The 21,923-nt window shown below is 43.3% G+C and overlaps 1 protein-coding gene across 1 annotated transcript in view; it reads left to right on the top strand.

Annotated features, from left to right (window-relative positions):
* MICU3 (mitochondrial calcium uptake family member 3) overlaps positions 1 to 20,439 on the top strand; it is a 97,608-nt gene extending 77,169 nt beyond the window's left edge. Inside the window, exons 10-15 of the mRNA XM_051966473.1 lie at positions 2,127 to 2,227; positions 8,508 to 8,679; positions 12,160 to 12,268; positions 14,703 to 14,860; positions 15,840 to 15,908; positions 18,146 to 20,439. Of these exons, the coding sequence (XP_051822433.1) occupies positions 2,127 to 2,227; positions 8,508 to 8,679; positions 12,160 to 12,268; positions 14,703 to 14,860; positions 15,840 to 15,908 (609 nt within the window). The 3' untranslated portion in view covers positions 18,146 to 20,439. The remainder of the gene's footprint in view (positions 1 to 2,126; positions 2,228 to 8,507; positions 8,680 to 12,159; positions 12,269 to 14,702; positions 14,861 to 15,839; positions 15,909 to 18,145) is intronic.
* The last annotated feature ends 1,484 nt before the right edge of the window (positions 20,440 to 21,923 follow it).

The raw sequence follows: 21,923 nt of genomic DNA, 5'->3' as shown, positions 1-21,923 counted from the left end.
GGTAGGTGGTTCAGTGGATAGGGCACCAGTCCTGAAGTCAGGAGGACCTGAGTTCATGTCTACTCACAGACACTTAATACTTCCTAGCTATGTGATCCGGGGCAAGTCACTTAACCCCAATTATCTCAGAAAAAAAAAAAAGAAATGCAGTTAGCCTTTCACTAATAATATTTTCCTCATCTCAAAAGGCAGAGAAAACAATAGAGGAAATTTCTATTCTTAAATATACTTTTAATCCACATAAAGGACTTAGTTGCAACAATGGAAATGACAGGAACCTTGAGAATTAGTGACCACTCCATCTTAGATTTTGTGATAAACAGAAGAAATTCAGGAATAGTCTGCCATGTACCCTACATGTACAGAGTACATTTCTTAAAGAGTTCAAAAGAAAGATAGAATCCCCTAGACTAAAGTTCTACAGGAAAAATAGTCCCAAGCTTTGAAGACTGAAATTCTAAACAGTTATGTAGAGGAAAAAAGGAAAAAAAGAGAGAAAGGAAGAAAGGAAGGAAGGAAAGAAGGAAGGAAGGAAGTTAGCTAAAGAGATTGATGTGTATATATACTGGGAACACATAAACCAGTTTAGGGGAGTTTTTTGTTGTTTTTTTATTTATTTTTAACACACATTGCTTTATGAATCGTATTGGCATAGAAAAATCAGAGCAAAAGGGGAAAACTGTGAGAGAGAGTTAAAAAAAAAAATAAGAAGTGAACATAGCATGTGTTGATTTATATTGAATCTCCTTAGTTTTTTTTTTTTTTGAATACTGATGACATTTTCTGTCCAAAGTCTATTGGGATCAATTTAGGCTTTTAAAATGACATTTATAAAATATTAGACAGATATAGAAAACTCAAGTGGAGTAGAGGTAGGCAGGGCAAGTATTCTACAATGAATACAAAAGCATTGTGGGCCTCTTTAAGAAGAATGCTAAATGCTAAAATTCAGAATAAAGTAAGGCTGATGATGAAAAATAAAGACAACTTGGGAAGGTAGTTTATTTTAGCAGGGGAAAAAGAATAAAAGAAATAATAGAATCACCGTTCAGGGTGGATGAGATGATGACTGCAGATAAGAGGAGGTGAAACTGATAAATTCTTAGTATAACCAAGATAAGTAAGCACATAATAAAAAAATACCTATTTGCCTTGATAAATTACCTGGCCCCAAGGAACTATGGACAGGTACCTGAAAGAACAGGGAGTTGTGACTGCTGAATCTCTCTTGAGAAAAGACAACATAATGTTGGCCTGATTTTTATTTTGAAGAGAGTAGAGGATGCAAGTTACTAGAGTCTAACATCTCACTGTTGGGAAGTTTGGTTCTTTATAAAGTCCCTGAACTGGGAAAACCAAAGTTTCTGCTTGAAGAGAAAACAGTCAACCAAATTATGGAGAGAATTATCAACTGCTCTAGTTAATATATTGAACACAGATACAACTTAAATGTATATTTGGGAAATGATCATTTTAAAAATTAGTCATTAAAGATTGTATCAAAGGCCTTGATTAATTTTTTTAAGTAGACTTATGGTTTTGTTGGTTGCAGATTAGCACCTGCTTTGCAATTTGTAAGGAATTTCCCAGTTCCAGGGGAGATTGAAATGCCCAAGTCGGCACATTATGTGTCAGAGGTGGGATCAAATGGAGGCCTTCCTGACTCAGAGGCCACCTCTCTCTGTTCCTGTCCCTGTCCCTCCTCTCTCTCCAATCTCTTCCTCTCTTTTTTTTTCTTTTTTATTACTATGTATCCCAGATAATGTCCCTTTTTGCATTGATCATCACAGTTAAAATGCTTTAAAGTTATTGGGCATAAGATGCTTAGAGTTCCATTGAACTAGTCATTTCTTTTCCTGTTATTTTAAAATCCTTTGCCTTTATTTTCCTTTCCCTTTAGATAAACCAGTCTTTATTTCATTGTTCTTCAGGGTTCAGATTGTCTTAATTAAAGTGCAACTTTGTTTTGTTTTGTTTTTTTTTTTCCATTGGATTTTCCTATTTATTTATCACTGGGTAGTGCAACTGTTTTTAATGCTCATCAAAATTATCTTAGGAATAAAGAAGAATCTCTGTTCTGTTGATTTTTTTAACTAGAACTAACATTTTTATTGTACTATTTGAAGCGAGCAGATGACATCACAAACTTAGTATCAGATACTACACTACTTGTACATTTTTTTGGAAAGAAAGGCAAAGCAGAGCTCAACTTTGAAGATTTTTACAGGTAAGATTTAATCTACATTTGGATTGACAAATTTAAACCTTAAGTGCTTAATAAGTTTTTATTTTCAGTCATATTTATATTTATATTGAATCATATATATTTTTATTAAATCAGAAAAATGTTAATGACTAAAGGGACCTTAGTGATTGATTATGTGGCACCATTTTCTTACTTTATAAGTAAGGAAAATGACCTTCCAGAGGTCAAGTAGTAAGCTAGTGGCAGAACCAATCCCAACTTTGAGTCCACAGTTCCTTATATTACATTTGGAAAATAAAATAAACTATTTTTAAAAAGGAGGGCAGGATCATGAAAGTACTTAAAAATCTTTAGCTTTGAATATGTTAATACTAGTGCTTTGCTTTTTTTCATTAGCAGACATTTTAATGTCTGTGATATCTTTTTAAAAATATAACTGAGAAACATAGATGGTAATCACTGGCATAAAACCATAACCTTTTTGATGTTTGGATAAAAACAATCATAATGTTAAATAATTGAGTCATTTGTTTTCATCATTGCCTTTATAGCATCCTATGTAGCATCCTATCAAGGAATGAAAAGGAATTCATACCTAATGTATAATGTACTCTAAGTTGCTTTTCTGGGAACTACCTCAGTTCTACTGTGAAGGCTTTGATGTTGTCATCATTTTAATTTTGAGGCCTGTGAAACAACAGCAGCCAAAAGCACAAATGGATTTCTGATCTCACCAGGTTACAGAGCACAGTTCATTATGTCTGCCCATCCTGGAATTACAAATGCACAAATGGAGAGCTACTGATTTTCTGGAGCTGTTACTCACTTTCTCCTGGGTACCATCAGTGCCCCATGGATGCCCACCTATCAATCTTACCATGTGTCTTCCCTTCATCTTCCTTGCCTAGCATGAAGCTTCTGAATGGCATTATTACTGCCTTTCTTCTTCAAACCTTACATACTAAAGCCTGCCCATACTCACCACACTCCAGTATCCTTACTGGCAGACTCAGCTTTAATTCTTTGGCTGCAGTTATATTCTTGCTGTGATGCTATTGTTGAAAAGATGGGCCTTCCCTTTGATGGGAAACTGGGTCAGTAAAGGAGCTTTGCCTGCTTTTCTCCAGTTCACCTGCAGGCCCACCCCATTTCCAGCACTGTTTATGCTAGGGAGCCGCAGAGAGTCTATTCATCCTGCATGCTGAAATCTTATCAATAGTTATTATTCATCTGCTTGGTACTCCCTGTGCAGATAAATGAGTTCTGCTCTTTTGAGCGATTATAGAACCCTCTCCTATAGGAGACTTTGGGACTTGATGGAGTCAGCACAAGGCCCACCCAAACAGGAGCACTTGGATGAGCTCACTGCCCACAGGGAAGCCCTGTTCTACCTGGATTGTTCTCCATCACATGGCAAACAACTTTGCCAAGCATCCATCTCCCTGCTCAATGTCTTGCCTGACAAGTATTGTCAGAGGACCATTGAATAGGGTCACTTCTGTTGTTCTATCTTCCAAGAAATCTGGAGTGATTTTTATGTATGCACAAGAGACACTTTGTTGTAAAATAGCCTCTAGGATTGTATTTTGTTTTACTTAATCATTTTTGTTAATAACCAATCAACAGTAAGCACAATGGTGTTTTATATTCTTTGCATTTTCCAGTTAATTGTGAAATGACAAAGATGTAGTCCATCATTGAATATCACATTGAGAAATATTGAAGTAGAACAATATGCTTGTGGCTTCAATGGAGGTGGAGGAAGAGGATGAGTAAGATGAATAAATAAAAGGAAATCATAGGGGTGAATTAGATTAAATGTTGAATTTGGAGAAGAGAAATGTGACAAAATTGTGAGTCATTGTACGAAAATTTGAAGGAGAACAATCTATAGTCCTGGATATATTTCCACTTTTCAAATTATATTTGCAAGGGAAACAAGCTCAGGGACATTTAATGAAAGAAGAAGATTACAGAGGAATAGGGAGAGGAGCCTAAAGAAATTCACTCAAGAAGGAAAAGCAAAAGGTAGTTGGCAAAACCAGGCAAAATAATATAAGGTTTTTTTTTAAGTCATGAAATAAATAAGCTGAGTCAATTGATGGACTGAATTGCCAGGGGTAGAAAGATGGGGGGACAAGAGAGAAATTATCATACAACATTTTAACCAGGAGTTTTAAGTAGTTTCCAGCAACAAGACTAAGCATCTCAACTGTTGTGAATAATGGGGGAAACTTTTCAAGGACTTGCATCATGTGTACCTTTGTGTTTCTACTTCAGTTGAATGGCTGTTATTTGTGTTCCAACTATTTGCTAATCTGTCTTTTTATACTCCAGGTCCTTAAGGAAGGTTAAGGACTCCTAACATAGTAGAACCAATATTTCCATGGGTAAGAAAGGTTCTGAGATAGAACAGGAAAGGTTTCTGACAAGTGGAAGAGAATTTGTTACCAGAGAATAATAGGAAGGAAAAGGACTGTTTAAAAGAAATTGCAGCCTTTTCCTGAAAAAGAGAGAGTTGCGCTGCTGAGAAGGAAATGATATTTGTCCTTGCTAGAATCACATAATTAGGAGCAGAGGAAGAAGGCGATGAGGAGAAGCTGGTGATTCCCTTTTAAGTAGTGTGAAGCAACTAGTTCTGCCGCTCAATCACCACAGCTGAGATTCCTGCATAGAAGACATAGCAAAGAGGCTCTCAAGACTTGTCCAAGTGAGAATTGTGGCTCCCACAAAATAATACAAGTAAAACTTTTAGGAATCTAAAAAACATTGCCAACAATTAAGTCACAGCAAAAAAAACTAAAGATCTCAAGGAGGCAAGTTGTATTGTCCTTCTTGTTATCAATTCATTGAAGGCAAGGAATGCAAAAGAGAAAAATTAATATGGAACAATAACACGTGGTTTAAAAGGCAGTGGTGAAAAATTGGATTTGAATTTTCAAGCCATGGCTAATATGTTGTTCACTTGATGACAAAGAAACTATGATGTCAGCAAAGTTGTTGTACATAAAATAAATTCAAAGAAATCATTATCGTTGCTGTATGTTGCCAACAAAACCCAGGAAGGTTTTTTCCTTCCTGGAAAAGATAGAAAAAGAAAAGCTATTTAAAATAGCTTCAGAATGTATAAAACACTTGAGAATCCACCTTTCTCAATACACAAAGGAAGTACTTAAATACAACTGTTAAGCACTGTTCATGGAAATAGAGGCGGAAATAATTGGAGAAACATTAATTGCTCACAGAAGGCCAGTCAGCAAACTCTTATTAAGCACCTACTATGTTCCAGGGACTGTGGATTCAAAGAAAGCACAAGACTGCCTGTTCTCAAGGAGTTCATCAGTTTACCAAGGGAGACAATATGAAACCTCTATGTATAAACAGGATAAATTGAAGATAATTAACAAAGGGAAGGCACTAGTGTGAAAAATGACTGGGAAAGTCTTATGGGAGCCACAAGCTAGGGCTTGAAGGAAGCTGAGCAATATAGATGAGGAGGCGGAGAATTTCAGGCATAGAGATCAGCCAGAGAAAGTACCTGGAGTTGGGAGATGGAATGACCTGTGGTCAATGGTTAGGAGGCCAGTGTCACAGATGGCAGTTCTCATAGGGTGAGTAAGATGGAAGAAGACTGAAAACAGAGAGAAGGTACATGTTATAGAGGGCTTTGAAATAAAACAGAGCATTGTGTTTGATCCTGGAGGCAACAGGGAGCCACTGGAGTTTATTTATAGAGGGGACAGGAGGTAACATGGTCAGACCTGCCCTTGGTGGCTGAATGGAGGAACAGGCAGGGAGACCCACCAGCAGGCCACTACAATAGTCCAGGTATGCGGGGAGAGGCAAAAAGTGGGAGTATCCGAAAGGTGGGACAGAGATGATATTACCAGGTTTTGGCAACAGCTTCCATGTGGAGGGCTGAGAAAAAATGAGTACAGGATAACAATTAGGTTATGAGTCTGAGGTGGTGACAGGGAGGAGGCGGCACCCCTACAGTCATAAGGAAGTTTGGATGCTTTGGAAGGAAATAATGAGTTCAGCTTTGGGGAGGTTGAGTTTAAGATGTCTACTGGATGTTCAGTTTGAAATGTTCAATAGGCAGTTGGAGTTGTGAGTCTTAGTGGTCTGCAGAGAGGCTAGGCTGGAAAAGTAGATCTGAACATCACTGGCATAAAGATGATTTAATCTATGGGAGTTGATGAGATCACAGAGTAAAATAATTTTGAGAGAGAAGAGAAGGCCCAAGACAGAGCCCTGAGGATCTGGTTAGTGGGTATGAGCTAGATGAAGATCCATCAAGGAGACTGAGGAGGAACAGAGAGGTAGGAGGAGAACCTGAAGAGGAGGGAAGGGGGTACCCCAAAAACCTAGCAAGAAGAGAGAGATGACTGTGTCAAAGGTTGCAGAGAGCTAAAGATTGAGACAGTACTGTCCCCGTTTTCTTTTCCATCTTTCTGACCACTCCTCAACATCTTTTGCTGATTTATCCATTCCCACTGTCACCAATACACCCTCTTCCCCACCAAACTTCCCCATTTCTGTTGACACCGTCGTTCTTCCAATCTTCCCAGTTCACTATCTCAGCAAGATCCTTGACTCCTCACTTTCCCCATGCCATTGTGGACTTTCTGCTGCCAAATCCTAACTTTTCTGCCCCATAAGATACCTCTGTGTCCATGCTGCTCCCCCCTTAGATCAGGTGATCTCATCACTTCACAGCTGGATAATACAATAGCCTGGTTTGAAGGGGAGGCGAAAAATGGAGTATCTGAGAGGGAGCACAGAGATAAAATCACCAGGTCCCTAACTGGCTACCTTCTCTCAAGCCTTTCCCCATTCCAGTCCATCCTCCAGGTGGCTGCCGAAACACAGATCTGACCCCATAAACTCCAGGGCTTCCCTATTGCTTTTAAAACACAATGATGATTCCTCTCTTTGACATTTAAAGCCTTTACAATGTAGCCTCAATCTCTCTTTGTAGCTCACTGTACATTGCTCTGCCTCCCATCTCAGGGAGCCAGGGAAAATGGCCAGTCTTTGTTCATCACTCATGCCCCTGTGCTTGAAATGCCCTCTCTCCTCCCCTCCAAAACACCCAATGTAAACATCACTTTGTACATGAAGCCCTTCCTGATCCATCCCTGCAACTGCTGGTGCCCTCTCTCCCAGAACCCCTCATGTGTATTTGTATTTATTCTTTCTATGTTTATTTCTATATACCTAAATATGGATTGCTGTCTTTCATATAAGTAAGCTCCTTGAGGACTGCCATGGTTTAGGTTTTGTCTTTGTCTCTCCAAGCCTCCAATGTTTAAGGCTATCACAGGGACAAAAAACCTGCCCTATGCTCTACTCTCCAAAGCTGTTGGCCACTGACCACTGCCCCAGGGCATTCCTGGAGCTGCAGAATGAAAGCTAGTGAAATCTGGGTCCTCTTAGGGAAGTTGTTCTCTGGTGCAGAGACCAGAGTGCTGCAGGAAAGAAGATGAGCTTTGGACCAGGCCCCAGTGGCTAAGGAAAGCGGCAGTCCCATGCTCTGACCATATATTGTCTTTAAGTGTTTCAGTGTCTCCATGATCTTATGAAGGTTGAAGTTCCTCTAATGGCTCAGCTTGTAACCCCTCCAGGACTTTCCATTCTAAGCAGTGCCTGTAACCTCAGTGCACTATTAGCTAAAATCATCTTTCTTTAGATTTCTTAAATTGAGATGCTCCCTCTTCCCTCCCCCTACCATTCCCCACATTAACCTTAAGAGTGTATAGAAGTTTCATTGTCATTATCCTACACCTTGTAACTTTGGCCACAATAAGGTCTTCCAAAGGCCCATTAAAAAAGCTGGATTTTTCATTGCTAGTCCACTTTTCAGGGCTTCTGTAGCCTCTCCAATGCAGGGCAATGAACAGAACAGACACTGGCCAAATTAAACTGTTATTAGACATATTCTTAGTTATTCGGTAAATATATGATATATTTTTTAAAAAGCAAGAACTAGATCTTTTCATTTTGTAGGTATTCAGAAACCACGTGCCTTTCAGTGGCTTGATACAATCAATAAGTTGTTCATTTTTATCTAATGTTATAATGAATAAGATTTTTTTGACCCTAATTTGTGCATTTCAAAAATCCAGAAAAAGAGACATGTTTTACTAGACCTAGTAAAAAAAAATTTCTTCTCTACTAGTGTGTCTTCATAGGATTCCAAATGTATTGCTTTATAAGAGGGTAACAAGTGATTTGCTATTTGTAATTAGGGTTATTTAATCTATTTGCTCATTTTTTTCCCATTCTGTTTGTTTCCTAGATTTATGGACAACCTGCAAACAGAAGTTCTAGAAATTGAGTTTCTTTCTTATTCCAACGGCATGAACACTATCAGCGAAGAAGACTTTGCTCACATTCTGTTGAGATATACAAACATAGAAAACACAGCTGTGTTTTTAGATAACGTTCGCTACAATATAATGGAAGAAAAGGTATTTTTTATGATTGTCCTGTTATTAGAAATAACTCACCCTACAGTCTGTCTCTGATTCTGCCTTGGCAGCCAGGCAATCCCATACCCACAGAGCACGTACATACATACAGGTAAATGCACACACATCCATATAAACACATGCACACACGTATATGCAGCATGCCTGCAGACGCCCATCATGTCTGCACACACACTCACTTAAAGGAATGCTGTTTGTTTAACCTTTCTCTTAAAATGCTTTTGGGTTGGGGGGGGAAGAGTAATGTGAAATAACCTAATGAAAAAATGGAAGGATGTTCTCATCCTTCATCCTAATTAGGTACATGGAGAAACAGCCTCTTAAGGCACCAGAGATCCTCCTGTTGCATCCAGCCTTTTTCCTCACAGACCTCCGCTGAGCCAGGGCTCTGGCATATATGGTACTTCTCCCACAACAGTCTCTGTTGGCTTCTGTCTCTTCAGGCCACTTTGTGCATCTCTGCCATTAAAGGCTCATTCCGGTGACGTATTGGTGATGAGGTGTCTTGTCCTGATTGAAAAGCATTTTTCAGAAGGCAGGGCCTGGCCATAGGAAACCAGACTCTGACTGGTCCCTTTGTTGAGTAACAAACTAAACAGAATCAGAAGTTTCAGAGCAAGGAAACCCTAGGAAGACCTTGAAGGCTGAGTGCAGCCCAATAGGAGGGAGTCACTAGGGCCACCTTCAAAGGGGAAATGTGTGGGATCTGCCCTTTCTAGTTGTGTTTGGAGAAGTGTGAGGGTCTTGAAAACCTGCTGACAGCCTTCCTTCCTCCGTCCAGTCCCAGTGGCTGCATAGGCAACTCATCAGAGAGCAGGGATAGTCTGGGACCTCGTCCAGTCCATCCTCAGGGCCATCGGGCTTTCTCCTAGTGGAAAACAAGGCAGTGTGTTTAGTGCAGAGGGTGTCTTGGGTTGAACTGCCCTGATGAACCGGATATGACGTAGGATTCACTTGAGCACTTTGAAAGTTGGGCTAACTTGTCCAAGCCCCTGCATCTGCTGTAGGGATTCCAATTAACCTATCTTTGTTATTTAATGGCACCTGGACTCCAAAAAAGCTTCACTTGAGAAAGTAATCAGTTCACCTTCTGAGACCATGTTACTTTCTCGGAAAGAATCTTCTGGATAAATTTGGTGTTAAAAAACAAATGGTCTGTTAACCAAAGGGCTCAGTGCAATTGAGATTTAAATCCCTGATTTCTGATCATTCAAAATCCTATTAGTAACAACAGTGACTTTGTGCTGTGCGGTCCTCACCGCAGGCAGTCGGTGTCTCTGGGAAGCCTGCTGGGGATACATTTGGAGATGGTGTTTTAAGAGAAGATTTCTTCCTTTGTTCGGAGCTTTGCCTTATGTTTTTGATCATCCTTTCCAATATGCAGGAGTGTGCTGAACACACAGTATTTAATAATCAGCTCTCTGAAAGAAATGAGAATGTAAAGGGGAGGGCAGTTTGATGGTGCAGTGGACAGAACAGCAGGCCTAGAGTCAGGAGGACCCGAGTTCCTCAGACTAGCTGTGTGACCCAGGGCAAGTCACTTACCCCCCAGTTGTCTAACAAAAACAAAACAAAAACAACAAAAAAAGTAAATAAATAACAAAAGTCAATTTCTTTAAAAAAGAAAAGAAGAATATGTACAGGGCACGTTTTTAAATTTAATTGACATCATTAGTCTTTGCTCTGCCATTTTCTTAGTCTACACAATCAAGAAGACAATAAATTAAGGCCTGATTGGTAGCATTTGCTTCCACTGAACACTGACCCATCAGGTATCAACAGGTGTTCCAGTGGCTCAACCTGCAGCAGGGAGCCACCCCCCCCCCCCTGAGGTTCTGGCAGTGATGGGTGTGATACAAATGGAACATGTGGGCCAGCTGGGGCCAGCACCCATTGCTCAGAGCAAGTTATGCTCCAGAGCAGCTTTCAGTCAGCTCCTCTTAGTGCACCAGGCCTTCCAGCTGGGGCTGCACCCTTAGCTGAGTTACCCTCAAGGGTTTGGGGACAGCTATAGGAACGACTTCTTACCAGAGGCAAGAGCTGACCTCTCTCAGTGTTCCCTCCTGCCCACAATCCCTTGGGGGAGGAGCAGTGTCTGAAGAAGAAAATTCCAGTATTGTTGATCACTGGGGAGGGTCTTGGGGACTCTGTGACTGGCCCCCTCACAACAGGGGAGAGGTTTGAAAGCCACTCCCCTGGAGGCGCACCTCAGTCACTAGCATACAAAGCACAAGACTGTCCTTAAACCTTCCGGGTCACCAGAGCACCCCACACACTTCCCATGGAGAGCTTGCCTGGCTGTCACTTCTCCTTTGCCATCTGGGACATGTTTGGAGACAGCAGCGGCCCACAAATCTGGTTTAAGTCTGGCTTCGCGCCTGCCTCCAGATATCCTGAGGCTGAGGTGATGGGAGGCCTGTGTCCTCATCCTTTGACTACAACTTGGGCTTTCCTATATTCCAGAGCAATTTGTCTTTTTGACAGTGACAACACGGTTTGAACTCACTTCTACCCAATGCCTTCTTCCAAATCCTTTCATATTTCAGCATTCCGTGCAAAACAAACCAAAAGAAGGACAGGAAGGTGGCAGGGAAGCAGCCATTGCAAGCAGCCCTTGGTGCAATGTTTCCAAGCTGATGAGCCTTGGAAGGTCATATACCTTTTTTCTTTTCCCATGGAAACTTGCCCCATGTGTTAGGCTGTTACAGGTTCTGTGAAGGGAGATGCAGGGTCAGGGATCACACTCTGGAATTCATGTCACTTGGCCTATTATTCTCAGTTTCTCCCAATTTGAGAGGGCTGATTTCCACAGGGATAAGTGTTCAGAAGAGGGGAGTGAGTTGAAGGAACATGGTAGGTGTGTTGAGTCTGAGATGACTGTGGACTATCTCTTGGGCATTCTAGATGTTCAATGAATCAGACAAATGCCAAAGGCTTTGGAGGTGCAGGGGAGGATTTTAATCTTGCATTAACTGTGATACGAAACTATTTCTACTGGTGAGAATTTTCAAATGAATTTTAAGAAAAGAAATCATCATACATGATGCTTTCTTAACAGCTAACACATTCTTTTCAAAGTTAAATATCAACACTGATGACACATTTTAAAAATTATTATTAATCATTAAATTTTCATTGAATCTCTTTGCACCATTTCAAAAACAGCTTTGCTGGTTTCAAATTTTCTGAAAACATTTCCAACCACTACAAACTAATGGAAATATATAGAAAGAGCTTCCCATTTCATTTTGAATGAGACACAGCAAATGTTTCACAGCGTTCTGTCTTGAAAATATCTGCTTTTAATGTCCATGATGAAGGAAGTTCACAAGGCTGTATGTGGATCTATCCCTGCTGCCAGGGCAGTGGCACTGATGGGAGCCACGAATGTGTCTGCCAGGTGAAGCTTGCCATCCTTCTTGCAGCAGTGCAGTCAGTGACCAGCATTCATTTTAACAGGGCATCACATTCGATGAATTCCGGTCCTTTTTCCAGTTTCTGAACAACTTGGAGGATTTTGCGATCGCACTGAACATGTACAACTTTGCAAGTCGCTCCATAGGGCAAGGTAGGTTGAAACCAAGCAGAAATAGCACAGATTTTTATACTGAAAAATCAAATTATGTCCTTGCTTTCACACTTTGGTGAAGTAGGAGCAAGCAGAAGATGCCTTGGGGAGAGAGAAAGACCAAGGAAATGCAGGGTGATGTGGTTGGAGAAGGTCCTGGTGTAGGGGAGCTCAGGAAAGCCTCCCCATCCAGCAGAGCTCCCCAAAGGTCAGCCTTAGAGAGTCCATCCTTGGTCATGCTGTTGCCCTTCCTCAACTGAACACTTCTAGAATCTAACACATAGTGTGTGGGGACATCTTCCTCGTTCCTTAAGAAAACATGTTTCAGAGGCCAGAGCCTTTTCCTACCTGTTTTCACCTTCCTTTTCCTTTATTACTGTTTTTTAAAAGTATCATTGATCCCCTTTCTTTTCTCATTACATTCACTTCCAAACATATTTCTTGGGGGACTGAGAGACAGCACAGTGGGCCTTCTCAGGTAACTGAGTTGTTTTTTTTAAACAATCCAAAAGAAGCATCTCACAGACACGTTAACTGTACATGGCTGCCAGCACATGCAGCATTCCATGGTAGTAGGTCCCCACCTCTCAACAAAAAGAGGGAAGTACTTTCTCATCATCCTTTCTCTGGAGCCCAGCTCCATCACTGTTAATCATATAATATTTGAGATCTTTATGCCATTTTATAGTCTTTGGGTATTCAGTGGACCTGCTTCTGCTGCCTTGAGTCACTGTATCAGTTACATGAGTCTTGCTGTATTTTCCAGAATTCCTCATATTTGTCATTTCTCCCATTTACTTTTAACTGACATTACTTGCAGGTAGCACTCTGGTTAGCAATTCTTCAATGTATGGTCACCCACTTTGTTTCCAGATCTTTGTTACCCCAGAAAAATCCTGTCCTAAATATGAGGGCTGGAGAATGAGACCTCCCTTCCTTTCTCTGACCTCCTTGGGAATATGCCCAGCCTTGGAATCTCTGGGTGCTCTGTGTTCCTTGCTCCCTGGGCCTTCCTCCTGGAAGGGCCCCTCTCCCATCCAATTATCTAGAACAAAAAGGATAAATTATCCGGTTCAACTCCAGATGATAAAAATAAGTCCCAAGATTTAGTCAAGATCTCAGAGAAGACCTCAGTTAATCAGGAGGAGAGCGGGGATCAATGTTCACAGTATAGTGCCAGCAGGCTCACACTTATACATACATACATATACATGCACACATAGATAAATACACGGATAAATAGATAGATGGACATTATTTCAGGTCTGCTAACTCCAAATCTAGTAGTCTTTCCATTAAACTGCTCATACCCTTTCCATTAAAGTGCTCATACTCATCCATTCTTCTTTTTGCAACTCAACTCTCTCCTTCAGGAAGTCTTCCTTGATTTTCTTCAACTAGGAGTCATCTCTTGCTCCTCTGAATTCTTGAAGCCATTTGTGTGAGCTACCTCTATAGTATGGAAAGTACCTTTTATTACAGTTACTTGTGCCAATCAATAAACATTAAGTGCCTGCTGCGTGCCAAGCAAAGTCCCCTCTGTTGAGGAGCTCACATTCCACTGAGGGAAACAACAGGCAGCAGACAGTTAAGTACAACAAGCCATGGGTGTGCTGTCTGCTGTTCTCTCCCCACCCCCACAAGGTGCTTTAGGGATGGGGCCTTATTCACATGATCAAGTGAAATCCTGTTTGTAAAATGTTTAGCCCAGAGCCTGGCACATAGTCTACATGAACGTTAGGTATTTTTATTATTGGCGCCCATGAATCCCACATCATTTTGAAAGAACACTGCTTTTAGAGCCAAAGGACCTTCATTTATGTGACACTTACTGTGTGCCAGGCTCGGTGCTAAGTACTTTACAAATATTATCTCATTTGATCCTCCTAGCAACCCAAAGAGGAAGGTGCTATATCATCCTCCCCACTTTACAGACAAGAAAACTGAGGCATCCAGAGACTAAATGACTTGCTCAGGGTCACCCAGCTAATCAGTGTCTGAGGCTAAACTTGAACTCAGTTTTTCCTCACCCCAGTCACTCTTATGACTGTTTACTTGTGACACTGGGCATGTGACTGTTCCTCCCCAAACCTCCTTCAGCTCTAAAGGGGCCAGGGGTGTGCCCGCCCCTGCTTGCCAGGGGTCTCCCAGACTGGAATGGCCTAGAGGAGACGGGATCTTCACAATCTTTGGCACTTCGGCCTTGCCCAGGCTACAGGACCCCAGAGGCACAGGTCACACACACACACACACACACACACACACACACACACACACACACACGCCATGAGGTCCTGAGGGGCCAGAAGGGCCCAGGCAGGCAGTGGTGCCCTGAATGAAGAGTGGGCAGTCTGACTGAGGAGTGGAAGGAGGAGGGGGGGGCGCTCCCCCATCACAGGCAGGACCACTAGCCTTGATCTTTCCCTTCACCTAGATGAATTCAAGCGTGCTGTCTATGTGGCAACTGGCCTGAAGCTCTCGCCCCATCTGGTGAGCACCATCTTCAAGATTTTTGATGTGGACAAAGATGACCAGCTGAGTTACAAAGAATTCATCGGCATTATGAAAGACCGGCTGCAGAGAGGATTCCGGGTAAGGAGACAAAGCCTCCCTGGGGAGGAGCCGCCCACCCGAGAAGACATCCCAGACGCTAGTGGGAGCCACCAAAGGCCTTCTTGGCAAAGGCGGGTCTGTGCCGCCACCTGGAGAGATGCCTTGGGGGATTCACGTTGGGGGAGTGGAGAGGTCAGGGAGCTGATGAGAAGCAGCCAACTCGGGGCCCTAGAAACAAGTACAGTGTGTGGCTTTGGTCCAAAGGTCTCCCCTGAATGTTTGCTACTGCTGCTGCTGCTGAAGATCACTCCCCTTCTCTGTATCCCTGTCAGATAATTCCTATCCCATGGTGTCGCATGACAGGTGCAGTCGGTCTCTCACTCCACCAAGTCATCAACTGGTCATCGGAACAAGAAAGAATGTCCCCTCTTCCACCACCTCCCCCCCTCATTCTCTCTTTCCATCTTTCTCTCTTTCCCTCCTCCCTTCCCCCTTCTTATCCCCATCTCTTTGTCTCTCCCTTTTTTCCCTCCTTTCTTTTCTCTGTCTCTCCCATTTTTCTGTCCCTTTCCTTCTATCTCTCACCTTTTTTTTTTCCCATCTCTTTCTCTCTCCCCTATCCTTCCCCGGGATGTGGGTCTCAGGGATGGCTTTGGAGCAGGAGACAAGGAGAGGATACCCCAAAAATAGACACCTTTCTCAGGGTGCCAACAATACAGATGCAGAGGAAGGCTTAATGAAGTAACCAAGCTAGAGTCATTCATTGACAGAAGCGGCAATTAGAAGTGGAGCCGGAAGAATGATAGTATTGATGGTTTTGTCATTTCACGCTGAGTGTTGGGGGAGGAGTATGGCTTATAAAGGCAGTTTTGGGGTGGGAGGGAACTTGGCTCCCCAGCCAGAGCCTCTGCCCCTTCCCCAGTGACCCTCTTTGCTTTGTCTTTTTCATACTCGTGTTCTCGGACCTCTTGCCTGGACTGTCTGCCTCCGGCTCCCTTCTCTATCGCCTTGTCCCCAGGGCTACAAAACGCTTCAGAGGTATCCCACTTTCAAATCCTGCCTGAAGAAAGAACTCCACAGCAGATAGGTAGGTTCACTTGTGGGTGCTCATGGACAGGCCGACTGACAGCATGGCAGGACCGACGCTGCCTCCCGTGTTCTGCCCTTCGGTCTAAGGCGGATTCATCCCGCTGTCTCCATGAGGAAGTGGCCATGGTCTCAGCGGAGGCCACGGGCAGGCACCGGACCCAGCAGTACCTCGGGGGCCTGCTGTCTGAGAGCATCCCACCCTGCAGAATGCAGAGAAGGCTCAGCACTATAGAGCTGGTCACCTCTGAGTGTGCAGGGAACAGCAATGGCTTTTGAAGCTTGGCACAAGTAAAAAGCAGGGACATCTCTGGAGTGGGATAAGTGCCCCACTTTGGGGGTTTAAAATGCTGAGATTCTGTTGGCAGGGTGTCTCTGCAACTAAGAGATATTGGTCTAAATGCTGGTCTGTCAGGGTCCCAATCATTTAAAATGCAACATTGGCTAAGACCCAATTAATCACAGTGCTTTGTGAAGAGCCAGTCTGATCAAATGAGTGTGCAAATGAGGAAAGCATGTTTTCTTCAACTCTTGTTAAAAGAAAAGCTTTCAAAACTCCATGAGTCCGATTTCCTGAAGGAGTAAGGACAATATAAGGAACATCATTGATTTCTTTTTTTTCCTTGCTTGCCCTCCCTGGTATATGCAATCAAATAATCCTAGCCTTGGAGCTAGGAGGAATTTCAGGGACCACCATGTCCACACCCTTCACTTTACAGATGAGGAAACTGAGCTTCCTGATCACTGATGATCAGGGTAACCAGTGGTTCTGGTGCCTCTGGCCCCATTCCCTCTGGGTTTGTGCTCCATTTGTGAGTAGACATGAATCCAGCTCTATTGTTTGCTTCTCATGCTGGGTTTCTTATCTTCATGTTGTCTAGGAAGATTTACAGGCCAGAAACTCCAAACATTTCTAGAGCATGTTTTAGTTGACAAAGGATTCCCCCAACATTGCTGGGTTGGACCCTCACCAGGCCATAAAAGGCAGGTATTATTGCCTCCATGTTACAGGGAGAACACTAAGGCTGAGAGTAGCTAGCTACCCAAGATCATACTGCCTACATACCCTAGGATTTAAACTCAGGTCTAACTTAGTCTTTCTACTGCCTCACTCGCCCATCTTAGTCTCAGCCACTTGCTCATGATTGTTATTACAGTGATAGACTTTCTGGCAGAACAAACAGGAGGGCTCCCCTCCACTCTTATCCCTTAGGTCATCCTGGGCTGTGGCCCATTGTGATTATTAACAATGGCCAAGACCAACCAAGAGGCCCTGGTAGACGCAAGCCAGGCATTCAAGCCACTCTGGTGTTTCAGGAGGCCACTAGGACACCGACCCAAGGACCAAACAGGGTTTGTCTGGTAGAGCCTGAGCTTGTCAGGTAGGGAAGGGAGCCTCAGAAGGGAGGTAATGGAATCCTCAGCAGAGACCTCCTGCTGCTCCCCAGACAGCCTTCAGGTGAAGGAGTGGCCATAGCACGCCATGCTAAAGAAAAGGCCAGGCAGGTCTGGCCCAGAGAAATTCAGCCCCCTTGGCCCTTATTTCCTGTGGGGATAAGGGCGCTTTTATGGGGTAGTCTGGCATTTACTCTTGTGGCTACATTCAGGGGCTTGTCAGGAGTGGTTGTGTGTTCTGAGATGTGTAGCCCAGGATAGAGAAGTAGGGGAGCAGAGGTGGGCAGCGAGGACGGCCGGCCTTCCTCGTGTGTCCTGGGGTGGAGAGCTGGTCCCCAGGACGTGGCCAAGAAGAGCCAGGCTGAGGGCTGGTGACTCGTCCCTCACTGGAGCAGGAATGTCACTTGTTGGAGATGAGGTTGAGACAGCTAAAGGTCAGAGAGTCAGAGAGCCTGGAGACGAGGCAGGACCCCTGGCTTTGAATCCCGTGTTCACTAACAAGGGCCTGTCCCTGAGGTGCATAGGTGAGGGGCCCTATAGACCCCGAGGTGCTGGGTAAATGTGCGGGGCCATCATCAGTCCCTCCTTGGGCGCCCATTGGCCTCCAGAGGGGCCTTCTGATTTCCTGTACCCAGTTCTTCTCTCACCTTAACAAATGGGGTAGCTGGGTGGTGCAGTGGATAGAGCACCAATCCTGGAGGCAGGAGGGCAGCCTTGGACACTGTGACCCTGGGCAAGTCACTTAACCCCAATCACCTCAGCAAAAAAGAACGAGAGAGAAAAAATAAAATGAAACAAATAAATACAATCTGATATTCATGATGCAATTCTCCTTTTGGTCAGGTACTTCCCAGGGGTGGCTTAAAGGATGATTGTGCCATCTGAGTGACCCGGACAGACCTTTCAGAGCCTGCAGAAACCGCTTCACCACCAGGAGATGCTGAGATAAGGAAAGATGAAAAACTGCAAAAACAACGTATTCTGTTTGTCATCAATTCACGTCCATTTGAGTTGGAGATCCCCAGCCTACCAGCTGTGTGATTCACTGACTCGTTCTCTGTGCACTTCTTCCCATTCCCTTCTTAAGGCTTATAAAGTCTAAGGGATCGACTGAGGAACATGTTAAAGACGTGTCCTTTGTGTTCATTCATTCATTATTTATTTATTTGTGGGAGACTTTCCCATCAGTGAAAACAGCAGGTGCCTCGCGGAATAGTGTGATGGGGGAAGACACATGTTTTGGATCTTAGGGAAGGGCGCTCACCCATCTCGGTGACTAGTGCATGTCCTTGGGCCCAGCTCTGCATGAACAAGGGTCATGGTCTACATTGTCCCAGCCTCGTTCTTTCCTGATACAGCCTCGCGCCAGGAGCTGTGATGCACTTTGGACTTTCAGAGGGCTGCATGAATGGGAGTCATTGTGAGAATCACAGGAAACCCTCATGCTGCTCCCCCCCCCACCTGTCTGCCAGGTATCCTAGCTCTTCAGAGAACGGCCCTTGTAGTGGTCAGGGCCTCTGCAGCATGTGCCCGCCCCTGGGGGCAGGTTGTCCTTCTGTCTTGTATTGCATGAGAATAGCTCGTTTCTATTCAGGTGAGAGTTAGCCTAGATTAATACAGTTTGGTTGGAAAGAATGTCTGTATCGTATTTATTGGTAATAATTTATTCTTTCTTGAAAAAGGACCACATTAAAGGCACTTTCCACAGCAAGGTTGTTTTTAAGTAAGCATTAAAAATCTAAATGTAGAATTCATTCTTCTTAAAACAATCTGTCTTTAAAGGACAGAAAAGTAGATCTCATTTAGAAACAATGAAAATTAGCTTTCAAGCAAAGAATTGATGCTTTTTGATTGATTACTGGAAGTCTGATTATTGTATTAAAAAAAACTCCACTAAGGGCAGCTAGGTGGCACAGTGGATAGAGCACCAGCCCTGAAGTCAGAAGGACCTTAACACGTCCTAGCTGTGTGAGCCTGGGCAAGTCACTTAACTCCAACTGCCTCAGGGGGGAAAAAAAAGAACAAAGTTCCTGTGAGATACTGGCCTAATGCTGAGATGATTAGCCCTTCAGATTTTGTGATATTTTATAAGTGAAAATCTAAAATGACAATTTTACATTTTGGCCATGAATTTCACTTTAACTTACAGTTAAATTTTTACAAGATTTCATCAGGGTGATTTCTTTTTCTACCAGTCCACATGACGGGGACCTCCATGAGTTGTCCTAAAGACAAAATCATACCTGCTGACCAGTCCTCTGCAGGCCGCCTTCAGATGGGCCAGGCCTTAATGTCAGGCCTGGATAGTCCTGAGGTTACTGGCCGCCTTTCCAGCAACATTAAAAAGGAAGACCACAAAAGGTAGCAGGCCACATTCCCCAGCTAGGAGACAACTGAGAATGATGTTGACAGGGGCGAGATCATCAAAAGCGCCTGGGAGCATTTTCAAGATGGCAGCACCGTGGCTGGTGTGCTGACTTCGGCTAGCTCCCCGAGGCCCAGCTTGCTGTTCCCTACAGTGGCCTAGGTCTGAAAGTTAAGTATCACCCGGCTTTGGTTCCACTTGTACTTTTAAAATACAGTTTGAGGATTTGGCTGAAGGTTGAGGAAGTAAATGAAGACCTCCTGCTATTCCATATGAGGTTAGTACCTCTAGGTCCAGCTTAACCTAGAGTAAATTGTTCCTAAGGTTAGCACTTGGTGGGAAATGACTGTGTAAGTAACTGCTGCTCTGCCCAAGGCCTGGGAGAAAGCCTGGTTTTCCACAAGTGTGGCTCATAGCAGCAGAGCCTGATCCCTCTCCCTCCGCCCCAAGGAGGAGTAGTTAGCACCAGGAAAAGCAGCTCGATGTCCTTTCCTATCCCAAGGAAGTCGATGAATGCCCGTCTGTGTGTAAGACTGCCATATAATACTACTATGTGAATAAGCAAAATCTTGCCAGAAACTTCAGAAAAATTAGTCTCCTGCTGATTACAATGCATCTCTATGTGCTAGCAATATTTACCTCTATCAAACACTTTTTATGGAAAGATTGATGTTAGTTAGATCTCCATGTCAAACCCTAGCATCGTGTCGACAGAACTCGTGCATTCTAAATGTGGTATCATGAAATAAAAGTTTAAAATGACATCTCAGAATTGCTTCCTCGTATGCACTTTTATCTTTCTTCTCTCAATTCATTCCTTTTTATGTCTCTTTAAAAATAATGAACATGACTAATGGGGAAATACATTTAATATGATTATACATGTATGACCTCTATCAGATTGATTGCCATCTTGGGGAGAAAAAGGGAGAAAAAGTGGAAATCAAAATCTTATAAAAATAAATGTCAAAAATAAATAATTTTTTTAAAGTGAAACAACACCATAAGTCAGTGAGGCCATAGGGCTGCATCCTAGGTCAGTGTCCTGAAGGCAGGAGTTCTCTGGTCTCTATGTCCCCACCCAAAAGGTCCTTAGCTTGGGAAGAGATGGATTAGGTTTCTCCAGGAAGTTCCACTGGTTGGTGAGTGAGCATCTAACCTAACAAGAAGTCGCAAAGTCACCACCTGAGAGACCCAGGAACAACCTCTCATTTCTGTCTCATGTCATCTCAGCCTCGTTGAATGTGACTGAGGTTAAGAGTTTTTATCTGATGACCAACCAGCCAGGTATACTCTTTGCTACACAGAACTGACCCTTAACAAGGCCTTCCTGGTCTTGCGCAAGAAGGGATTACGTCATTCTTCCGGCTTCAGGCCACAGGGCTGGGTATACATTAGGTGCTTAATAAATGTGCACTGAAGTGCAAGGGATAATGTTGTAAAAAAAATTACCCTGACATGGATTCTGTCAATATAAAGTAATTATTAAATAAAAATTTTAAAAAAAATGTGCACTGATTGATTGATTCAGTTCAATGACTCTTTAAGTTTCTTCCTGTGTAGAACACTCAAACCCACACTGAAGGAGATGCTCGATTAAAAGACTGACCACCGAGTGGAGGGCGGTGAGCCAGCCACCAGCAGAGTGTCTAATGGATACCTGGCATGATGGACACGTGGGGAAGGCCCTACGTGAAATCCCCTTTCCAGTCAATCTGGACTCAATCTTCTCCAATTCGGTCACAATCACCAAGATGGAAAGCACCTTTCTTGCCATTTTGTTCACTCTTATTGCACAGCATGTTTTGAGATACAGCATGGGACCTCTATCCATAGCTCAAATATAATCTTTTCCACAATGGTCTCATTTGCATTAAAATGCAAACAGTGGAATATTTTTTTAAAACTCCACAAGATTTGGAAACAAGGAGAAAGGCACTACTGAAGTAGTCTAAGACTATGGGTCAGAAATATGATTCCACAAAGTCCCAATCAACATTTCTTGAAAGCCTGCTTAAATTTCTAGGAAGTGTGATGTGGGTTGGTATAAATGCAAACTCCAACCCCAACCCCTCAATCTTTGGCAGATGTGCCAAAAAAGCAGTTAGCCCTAGTGGGGAACCAGAGGGCCTGCTTGGAGTGCCTTCCCCACATCTCCATCATGCTAGGGTATCCATTGGTATCCTTTGTGCCGGCGGCTTACACCCTTCCACTCGGTGGCCAATCTTAATTGCGCTGCTCCTTCAGTGTGGGTTT

Source organism: Antechinus flavipes, chromosome 6, assembly GCF_016432865.1.
Source record: "Antechinus flavipes isolate AdamAnt ecotype Samford, QLD, Australia chromosome 6, AdamAnt_v2, whole genome shotgun sequence".
Classification (NCBI taxonomy): Eukaryota; Metazoa; Chordata; class Mammalia; order Dasyuromorphia; family Dasyuridae; genus Antechinus; species Antechinus flavipes.
Note: the sequence above shows the minus strand (reverse complement) of the source record. Positions and strands in the feature narration are given on the sequence as shown.